The 11085-nt window shown below is 42.9% G+C and overlaps 1 protein-coding gene across 1 annotated transcript; it reads right to left on the bottom strand.

Moving 5' to 3' along the window:
- Positions 1–9348: 9348 nt before the first annotated feature.
- LOC6541248 (aldose 1-epimerase) lies at positions 9349–10678 on the bottom strand. The gene is made up of 2 exons (XM_001969784.3): positions 10282–10678; positions 9349–10220 (listed from the first exon to the last, which is right to left on the bottom strand). The coding sequence occupies exons 1-2, from the start codon at positions 10606–10608 to the stop codon at positions 9441–9443; spliced, it is 1107 nt and encodes a 368-aa protein (XP_001969820.1). The 5' UTR covers positions 10609–10678; the 3' UTR covers positions 9349–9440.
- Positions 10679–11085: the final 407 nt, after the last annotated feature.

The raw sequence follows: 11085 nt of genomic DNA on the forward strand, positions 1-11085 counted from the left end.
ATAAATCGAACAATAGCTAAAGTAATGCTAATCAATTATGAATCAATGTTCGAGAGCGAAGAAAAAGTCAAAACGCGTACGGCAAAGCCGCACACAAAAAACGTGGCGAAAAAAAGCAGACGAAATTGTACAATTGTGCGGAAAAAAGGCGATGGATTGGGAAATTTCCCCGGTCGGTGACTGTTGGGCGGGTCCAGCAATCCGCAGACGTACATATGTCGTCATTACCCAGGCATTGTGTTTGTTTTAATCAGCGGTGACGGCGAAGCCCGGAGTCAGCGGCAAATGTTTGCAGCCTAGTCCATGTGGCACGGGAAGGGGCAACGAACGGGGGCAGAGCGAAAAAAGGAGCCCGCCAAGCAAATCAAATCAAAAGCCAGGCCAAGAAGAAAACCTTGTGTCGACCTACTCTGCAGATTGAACGGGGTATGTGGATTTGGCGCACCAATTTCATTCACATCATATTCATCTTTATGAAATTCAAAAGTTATCAGCAGATGCCCTCTATTTGTCTTTCCCACAGAATAGTTTTGAATTTGTGTATATTATTTATTATCTGGAATATATAGATCACTCCCACCAATGATGCTTCTTGTTAAACTTTAGCTAAACTTTTAGTTATCTTCCTTACGAAGGCATTTCTCTTTAAAGCATTTCTCCTAAATTTACAGCGTTTTAGTTTTTAATCTAGCACCAAGTTCTTATTAAACGTAGAGTTAAATTAAATTGGATACCTTGACATATGGATGAGCAATTTTTAAAGGGTATTCGTTTACCAAAAAACACCTCTCTTCCGGCACTGCCCCCCTTTTGAATACCCTTGCAGAGGGTATACTGATAAAATAAAGCTTACATTGCACATTGACTGTTCAGAAAATAAATTCAAAAAATAATAGAAAAGAAATCGCAGTTTCATCTTTTTTTTATCACTGTTCTTCTTTAACTTAAATTCTTTTAATGCATTTCTACTGCAAGGGTATGTGAGCTTCGACTTGCCGAATAAAACTGTCTGTTCTCTTTTCAACTGAAGTCGAACAGCCACCGTTTTTTACATGGTAAGCCTTCTTTTCTTCTTGCCCGCCACCCCAATTTTTATTTCCAATTGGGAAGCAATAAAAGTGCGCCTGCGTTGGCAGTGGCAGCATTCGTGCCAAACAATGAAAAAGACAAACAATCAGCAATCATGCCAAAATTTGTTTTCATTTTTGTGGCGCCCACACACACCAGCACCATCGGCAAACCCCGTGTGCATATGTATGGGTGTTAGTGTCCTGTGATTGCCTGCCCGGCCATTTGGCATTGATTGAAGTGTATTTGTTATGCAGCCGAAAAGTGTTGTTGCCCCAGCCAAGGCCACACCACTCCTTCATCTGCAACCCGACCAAATTACCTTAAACTATTCGCCAGATACGAGGATTGGTCGGGCTCTTTAACCATCGCAGATGTATCTGTATGCGATGTATATGGTTACGGTTATCTGTCTAGGAAGCGCCCATTTGCTCCTTTCTGAAGCTCATCGAACTGGAATAGCTGTCACGACTCAAACGCTTTCCCACAAATCAACCAGGCAAATGGATTTTAATACAGGGAACTTATACGTTTCATTCAGCATTTTTATTCAGCCAAGAAGTTTTCGCATTAAATAGACATTTTTTACTGAAGAAAACATTTTTCTTACTGAGAAATTCAAAGGGATATTCAATTAGGATTAAGCAAGTATAATACACTTTATTTTCCAAGATATTTATTTTTAAAAAAGGTAAAGAGAACAATAACGTTAATGGCCGGAACGAATACAACCTAATCAGATTAAAATGGCTAGCTATAAACATACAGTGTTATCCTTACTTATGTATGAACTCACCTGCATTATCCTTGTTTTTCTACCGCGTTGCATGACAACCGCAAATTTTAGAATTATGACATGAGCACGCCACACGGCGCGATTCGAGTGACACGCCCATTAGGTTGCATGCCCCTGCAGGATATTTATCATTTTGCACTGCCCATTTCACCACATCGGGTGCCCCACATGTCGGACCAGAAAACATGCGAATTAAATATATATGACCAGCATGACAAAGATAAAGCACCCGCACAAATATGTAAATATACATTTGGCGGCAACAGCGGCTGGAAATGCAGAATATTTTCCCACAGTTTATGCCAATCAAGATTGCAAGCTGACTTTATAAGCCATTAAATGATTTTGAGTTTGCGAGACTCACCGTGAGGGCTTCTAATGCATTCAACCTAATGTTCTTCCAAGAAGGACTTAATATTAGCTCTTTGACTTCCTATTTCTGTCTAGTTTCTGTCTAATTGCTTAAGTGGAAATCCAAAAGTACTTAAGATCTTTTATGACTCATTTAGGAGAGCTTTACGCAGGCACTTTACCTGCGTTTTTATTTCCATTGGTTTGGTATTTGTATTAACATTTCTGTATATTAGACTGAATGGCCTGCTAAAATATTCACCGGCAAAGCAAATGGCATGCGACACGGTAGAAAAGCATTAATCGAGTGGCGAAGTGGGCAAATAACAAACGCCGCTGATAACTAATAATAACATTTAGATAGACACGCAAGGAAACGCTTTGCATTTGCCATTCGCCATTCGCCACTCGCCATTTCCCATTTCCACGGCCATTTCCCGCCAGAAAACTGCACGCAATGGAGAAAAGCCGGCATCCGTGTGGTCCGCGTTAAAGTCAAACGCCGAAGGCGTCGCCATTCATTCCCAAATGCCTCAGAAAGTGAAAACGCACATGTGTCCATGGGAAAATAGATGGGGCACGGGAAAATGGCAGGTCGGAGGTGGCGATCCATTGTGGGTGGATGTGGGGCGGCAATACTCATAAGGAAATTGTCATAAATAACGCAAGGATAATGGCTTCCTTTGCAGTGCTTCTGCTCTTTGTTTTGCCACACCCTGTCATCGAGAAGAATTTCGATTGCGGAATTTGTTGTGAATTTAGTTCGCAGTAAATTCGCAATGAAGGTTTTCACTAATATGGGTGGGTCTTCAACCTCCTTTGAAATATAAGAAACTGCTTCATTTACTACAATTTTCGTTATAAATTAGAGATTATTTTGTACACTTTCAAAAGATCACCTGCTGCCCGCTGTTATCTATCTCAATATCTGAATCTGAGAAGAGTGCATTAATGTACTAATGAATTTCAGCTGAAATCCGAAACGTAATTTCATGGCACTCGCAGAACCTCTATGATTCTAAAGGGTATCTCGCAGTACGATTCGCCCCTTTTACAACTTGTTTTGCTGGCTTCCTTGGCATTTCTGAGCTTTTGACACCGAATTCCGCTGCTTTTGCTGTTCAGTGGTCACAGATGAGGAGGAAGTGAGATTTTCGCGTGGTCCGGAAGCTTCGACGAGTGGCTAAAGTGAAAATCACACTATATTTCAATTTCATGCGACAGTGCGCAGAGCGGCGGCGCGCTTACAGATTTATGACTAAATTCGCATTCACATATAAGCAGCTAATAAAACGCCGAGCTAAGCAAGCTCTTTCTTGGCGCTTTTCGTTGCTTTAAAAATGAAAACTATTTGGGTAAATGTTTGCCCAGAGCTGATTGCGTATACGCAGCGTGTGCCCTAAAAGTTTATGGCTGCCATTGCCATTCCACGCCGTCTTCCGCACTTGGAAAAAAATTCCAAAACGTAGAAAAAGTATCTTATAGTTTATAAGATAGTAGCTTTGTATGAAAATATTGTTTTTGCTGGGTTGAAGACATGTTAGCTTGGTGTAAAAACACAATTGTCGATGTGTTTTGCGGGACTTACTATGCGTTTTCTTCATGTGCATCCATTTTTTTGTTTGTCTGCTAGTCTGTGTTAGTCTGTGTGAGTCGTTCTTGAAATCTTTCTTGTGTCAGCGTTAAAATTTCAGTAAAGTACCAGTGGATGCCTGTGCAAACATGGCCGATGCTGTTCCCTTTGCTTGACGACATACAAAGAGTTTGGTTCCACCCTCGTGACGGAGCTGCCTTTGATCCCTTAATGCCAATAAAACGTTCACATGTCTTCTGGGCGTGTTGCGTCAACTTTTTATGTCCCGCCCCACGCTCCTCCGCCACCTCCGCCACCTTCGCCTCCTTTCGCCGGAAGTTTTTGCATGTGACGAACTGCCTCCGCCCGATAAGCAACACTTTTAGCGGATTACGCCCGGCTGAGCGGTGGATGAGCCTTAGCCATTGGTATTACCCTGGGCATGGCCAATGGCACTGCCTGCTGCGAACTTTATCTGCCCGCCGACGACCTGGCTTGAAAGGCTCCAAATGAGCGAACTCGCGCGCACAAAGCTCGCTAATTATGACGCGTGTAAGCCGAAACTCGTTCGCAAAAGACAGAAATGCTTACGCAGCCGTTTAACCAACGTGATGCAGCAACAATGACGCGTTAATTGCAAAAATAATTAATAACATGGCCGGGCCAAGCAGCTGGGCCTCGATAAACTATTGCCACATAATGGCAACGTGGCACAGTGGAGAATTGTGGCCCAAGATTATGCAAGAACATATATCAATCAAAATGCTTAAATATTTGTTAAAAAGAATCGTACCCAAAAGTGCCCAATGATTGAATTTCCCGTATCTGAATTCCTAAGCTCTCGAAAAAGTTTGTGAAATTTGTGCTCCCATTGCAGCTGCAGGTTGCAAAGTTTTTTTTTGGTCCAACCAAACTCCACTGTTTCCCATTTTATCGGGCTTCCTGTCAACTGTCAGCCACTTCAGCGCAGTTTTAGTCGCCCAGGGAGCTTCGGAGCCAACTCAAGATCGTTCAGATATCGCAGGACCTATCTTTGGCGAGTCACTCCTGGCATTTGACATGTCGCTTATGTTGCGGTAGCCAGCTTAGAGTGCGTTTCTTGTCAAAGTGCTGTCAGATTTGTGTCAGGCTTCTCAGATCGGCCAAGTCTACGTGCCCCTTTTGGCGTATTCCGCATACGCCCTGTGGAAAGGGAGGGGGGGCTTAATTAATATTGATGCCGCATTAACAATGCGGTATTCTGGGCTCCCTGATTTAATCTGACTGATGATTTGCGATGACGAAAACGAAAGTGAATAAAAACACAACAAAAGGCAGTTTCCTAATTAGACAGCGAGCTTGGCCCAACAGTTGGCCATTGTTGATATTTAAGCCTTAATTACCGGCAAGGCCAAGTTGGTTGGGTTAAAAGTCTTCTCTTTTCAGTGCCCTGAACTGCAATTGTTGTGCCCGCTTTTTGCCGAGAGACAATTCCCATCCCGGTCGAGATTATTGAAACGTTTTCCTAATCAGCACAAAGTGCTCGGCCAGAATAAGTCCTCATCCTGGCCCAGCCGTAAACTTGACTGTTTGCCTTTAGCAATGCATGGCCCGAAAGGCACTCGGGTCTCTGGACCACGTCCTGGAACTGAAAGTCAGGCTGACTGGCTCGTCGAGTTGTCACAATCACTCTGACAGGCAGGTCAGCCAAAGTATTCCTCTATATCCTAGATATGAATGCACTGTGCTATTTACTCGCTCCTCCAGTGGGCGAAATTCAGCTTACAAATCTTAAAAGGGCTTAACGTGGAAGGGACATAATTTTATTGATAAAATATTTTATATTTTACTTGGCCTAAATCAGCTTAATTGTAAATTGTGCCATTAAATCAAAATAGTTCCATATAAAATTGGGCCTCTTTTTTTTCCTTAAAATATTTGTTATTTATAAGCTGATTAAACTTACCATTATGATGAAAAAATATAATATTAAATACAATATTTTTAAAATGACTTTCAATGTATTCGCTTACAGTGCAGCTTCATAAGCCTTTGTAGAATGAGGAAGTCTAGAGAGGAATTCATTACACTGAAAGCATTTTTATTTGTATGCTTTTGGCCGCCGCATAATGTTGCAGCATTACGCCTGGCTTTCTGATGTACTGAGTTTCCATTTCTTTTGACTCTGATATATAGTTTAAGAAGCTGTGGATACTAATCGACACACAACTGACTTTCAATTGGAGCCTTGTCAATCAGTTAGCGTTAAATCTGAAACAAAGTAAAAATAGGTACTCTGAAAATAATAAATTGCATTAATTATGGTTTCGTCGCGGAGAAGCTCAGCTTGTGGCGTAATTACGAAGTGAACTGCATACTGACAAAACCAATAAGCGTAAGTTTAACGTTTTCAATGGCGTGCAAGGCAAGCGGAAGGCAACTTATTGTGTTGCACACACACAAAGGGAAAAGCCGCGGGGAAAACCTGTTCCCAACTGGACGCCCGACGACCGACGACCGACAACCGACCAGGCGGCAAAGTGGAGGTCCTGGCGGGCAGTTACAGGCTGAAAGACCACGAGGACCAGGCGTGTCAGTAAAGGATAGTAAGACTTACAAGCAAAATGAAAATACGGCTGCAATCGCTGGACGTGCTCTTAACGTGGGCATAACAGCAAGTCGAGTTTCAGGAGCTGGCAAAAGCAAACAAAAGGCAAGGATTGCGTCAAATGAAGCGTACTGGGCGCACTACAAAAGCTTTCTTCGATATTAGCGAATGCCTGGCATTGTTCCTGTAGCTGCACCAGGAGCAGCATCATCACTATCATTATCACCATCAGCATCACCATCATCGTCATCATCGGTTTACACACTGCGTATACGCAACGCACGTGCAACAAAAGGAAATTGTTCCTGTGCACTCTGCCGTCGAATTTCAATTAACAAAATCATCCTAATGCCAGCTCGCCCTCAGAATAGTTATCTGCCAGTCTGGGCCGAGCAGGCAAATGCAGCTGATGCATAACCACGAGCCCAAGTAGAGCTCATCCGTATCCTGTCCTGCTGAAAGGAGCCTCTTTAGGCAGATTCGGTGTTGACATTAAAGCAGTCTCAATAGGTTCATGAGCGGTCGCATTAAAGTACAAGGTATAGAAATTCTTGAAACGCTTGGTTAAATATGAGCAAGCAGCTTACAAACTGTTGGTCTAAATCCCATGGAGGGTAATGAATGAAAATTTGTTCCTAAAATTAAGGAATTAAGAAGTAGCGAATTTTACTTGAGCCAGGCAGATGCACTTCTTCCATTATCTTCCTTGCCAGTTTCGTTTTCAAGGCACTTCTCAATTACACAACCTGGTTCACTAATTTTGGTTGGTAAAACAAGAATTCATCTGCGAAAGTTGCCGACTAACTAATTGCACACAATTTTGCACAAGCTACATTTACTAAAAAATAAGTAGCGACCTACACTTTTCTGTATAACACACACACACACATACACACGAGCAGCATCCTTGTTGGAACAACAATTTCGGCTAGGATCACGTTTAAGGCAACAACATTTTATTAAAATGCTGGAGTCGCAGCGGCAACAAATGAGATAGAGTAGCGCGTTTTTAATTTGTGCAACAACGAAGGTGAAAGGGAATGGGAATGGGGCATTCAGAGCAACGCTGCCACACACACAACGCCCGAAAAACAGAGCAATGCGGCGTATACTTAACAACGGCTGGCAACGCAGCCAAAAAAGTGGCAACGGACCCCAAGTACGTGTTGCCATAAGTGTTACGTGAGTGTGTGTTTTGGGTGTGCGAAGGATGACTGTGACCCAAAATCATTAGCAATATGAGCAGCAGTTTGTATTAAAAACAAAGCCCGTGAAAAAAGAGAATGGACTGTGATATGCAAAAAGTTCGAGCAACAATGCGGTTAGCAGTAGACCACGGGGATACCCTAGTTAAGCTTCATACTAAGTGAAATATTTGCGAATTTTTAAAATATAAATATCTACAATTTCCATATTTGCTCACGCTGCAACTTAATTTAATTTCTAAGATTTTGAAATTGTTTCATATCACTCATGTCACATGTTATATTGCTATTCAAGAGAACAGCATGCTCAAAAATATCCTTTAGCCACCAATTTGTGCGCCCCTTCATTTTTGGTGGCATGTGTGTGCCGGGCAAAAGGTTAAATTAAATGGCTAAATGATAAGCATTTGGGTTAAATTGCTCCGGCCGACGAACTGTGTATGTGGCAAACTGGGGGAATCGTTCTCGGTTTTAAGTCGGAACGGAATGCGTACAGTCGCTACTAATGTTTTTAATAGCAAAAGTTATAATGAATTTGTTAAAGAGCAACACAAGCAGTGGTGGCGGAAGTTTCACTCTTGATTGTTTAGCGTTCTGTTTGTGTTGCCTTTTTTCCCCCATTTCACTGTTTTATTTCTAACCAAATCTGCTAACCTTTCGCATGGAAATTATTCTGGGTTTTTTGGCTTGTTAGGTAATCAGCAGCGGCGAGCTTAATTTTTATTTTCTAGTGAGCTTCGTTTGTGCGGTTAACCTGAAGCCGAGGTTGTCATCATTACATGTTTATGTGTGTTGTGCATTCTAAACAACTTTTCCTGCCCTGTATTGCTGTTTAACTTTTATTTTAATCACGAAAAATATTGTGCAAATATTTAATTATGCGCTTGTTAACAATATTTGTGCGGGCCCATAATGTGACCGGAGCCCACTGTATGAATACAAATTAACTTCGTTTGTGGGAATTGACATCATTGGTACATCTGAGTATTATTCTGGCTTCAAAAAAGTTAAAGTGCAATGAACACTTTCTGGCAGGCTAACTAGATTAGATTACTATTTAATTTAATTTTGATTGACTTACAAGCACGAGCTTAAACTTAATTGAAGCAATTTTTATCCAAAGTAATGCATTAACTTGCTTGGTTTCTCCACGAAAATCACTTATTCGGGTTTTTTCCATAAGTCCTGAAGTGCAAGCAAGGTCTTTAGCTTTAGCAACACAACTTCAGTCGTCCGAGAGATGACAAAGTTTTTACTTCGACCTGCCGAGCAAACAACTCGTTAGGCTAATGAAATTTCTTGTGCCATGATGTGGCCAAGAAATGCGGAGGGTGTCGATGGCCCGCAGCTTATCACAGCTACCGCATCAACAGGCTGCTGGAAAATTCAATTTTCCAACACTAATTAAATGGCTTATTTTGACAAGGTGGCCCCATGTTAGCTGATAACCCCAAAGGGTTTGCCGCAAACACACGTTTATATGTATATGGCCATACGGACATACGGACAAGAGAGCTTTCGCACGGACAGGTGCAATATTGGAGCAACAAAATTTGGTTAACTGCATATTGTATGTGGTGAATTTATAGCAGGGATATCGCGTGGCCCCTGCAGTTATTTCGTAACCAAAATTGAAAAATTTCATCGAAATGTAGGGACACTTGAGTTATGAATTGCATTTCTGTTTTTCTGTTCATTGAACTATGCTATGGGGAAAATAATGTGCAGAGCGATTTTATCTTTAGATAATTAGAAACAACATCTTAAATATTTTTGGTGGGTGAAAATATAATGTTTTATGAAAACCTGTAGTCAGTAGAACAGTAAGGCGTTAGGAAACTTTCGTTACGCGGTTCGTGGCTAATTTTTATAACAGCACCTGCAGATCTTTTCGATCTTAAACCAGTATACAACTTCATGCCTGTATGTTTCATCAGGGCTCAGTTTGATTGACGGGAATTCCTGGTGACTTACGGCGTCGGGAAACTTCTCCGTTTGGACACAGAAGGATCCGTGCTTCACGTAATGGAAGCCCTTCTTGCCACTGATCTTGGTAATGTTATTCGCGGTATAGAATTGCATGCCTGGCTGATCTGTCCAGACCTCTAGGGCTCGGCCACTGGGCGGGTGCACTATCTTGGCCACCTTGACGGTGGATCTCAACAGCTGACCTCCATTGACCACATAGCAGTGGTCGAAACCCTTGATTGGACGATCCTCAAACTGCTTGAGGCGATCTCCCAGGGGCACCGGTGATCTGAGATCGAAAACCGTGTTGTCCACAAGGGCTAACTCCCCTGTTGGTATCTGCATGTCCCCCGTTTCTACAATCTCACTAGAAGCTATCTCCACCGTGTGCTCCGCAAGCCCTTTGGGTCCGGCATTATGGCCAGCTAGATTCAAATAGACGTGGTTCGAGAGATTGACGATCGTTGTGCGATCTGTGGTGGCCTCGTAACTAATGAACAGACGGCTCTCGTTGTCCAGGCGGTAGGTGACAAGGCACCTCAGAGTGCCTGGATAGCCCTCGTGACCATGTGGGGACTCATGCTGAAAGACCACACCCTCCGGTGTCTTCTGCTTCACTTCCCAAATGACGCTGTTGAGGCCCACAAATCCACCGTGCAGATGGTATTGACCCTGAAATCAGTTTTTGCATTAATATGAGCTCAGTCTATAAAACTTAGATCTAATTAACCACCTCGCCGTTCCTCGTCAGGTTGACTGTAGTGTCATCTATCGTAAGAGCACCGCCGGCCACCCGGTTAGCCACTCGCCCAAGGGTTCCGCCGATGTAGGCCGCCTTGTTGGCCACATAGCCATCGATGTCGTCGAACCCGAGGCACACATCCTCCACCTTCTTGGAGCCATCCGGCAGGGAGATGCTCTGGATGGTGGCCCCCAGCTGGATGACCGACACGGACATGCCCTTGGTGTTCCGTAGCGTGTAGCAGCGAACCATTTGCCGGGTTTCGGTGAGCGGGTTCGTGACCAGGCCGAAGTTTTTCTCCTCTACGGTGATAGACATTTTTGTGACCTGCGCTGTGATTCCTTCCTCCGCCTTAAATTTTGATAGCAAATACCTGGCTATTTTGATTAGAAATAAGTAATAAGTTGTTATAAGCGTGTTGTTATTAAAATTGTGAGTATTGCTTTGCTTTGCGGTATTATTTCATGATTGAAAATGGGAGTTGCCCCGGCATTTCCCGACTCTCCCCCTTGGCCATCACTTATGCATGCCAACGTGCTGGCATCGTTTTATCTTTTTGTGTGCCATTTGTGTGGTTTGTATGCGGTTGCGGGGTTGCAGTTGCATCTTCCGCTTGTCGTGGCATTAACGAAGTCGTTGATCTTGCCGCGTGTGTTGGCAGCTAAGCTCTAATTGAAATATTTTTATTGCCATTTGGCCCGGGCCCTCCACGGATGGTGTCATTAATATTCATTAGACGCACATCCAAATGCATTAGCAGATTGCAGTACAAAAACAGTCTGATAAATATGTACA

The sequence above is a fragment of the Drosophila erecta genome, unplaced genomic scaffold (genome assembly GCF_003286155.1).
Source record: "Drosophila erecta strain 14021-0224.00,06,07 unplaced genomic scaffold, DereRS2 tig00000055-arrow-pilon, whole genome shotgun sequence".
NCBI lineage: Eukaryota > Metazoa > Arthropoda > Insecta > Diptera > Drosophilidae > Drosophila > Drosophila erecta.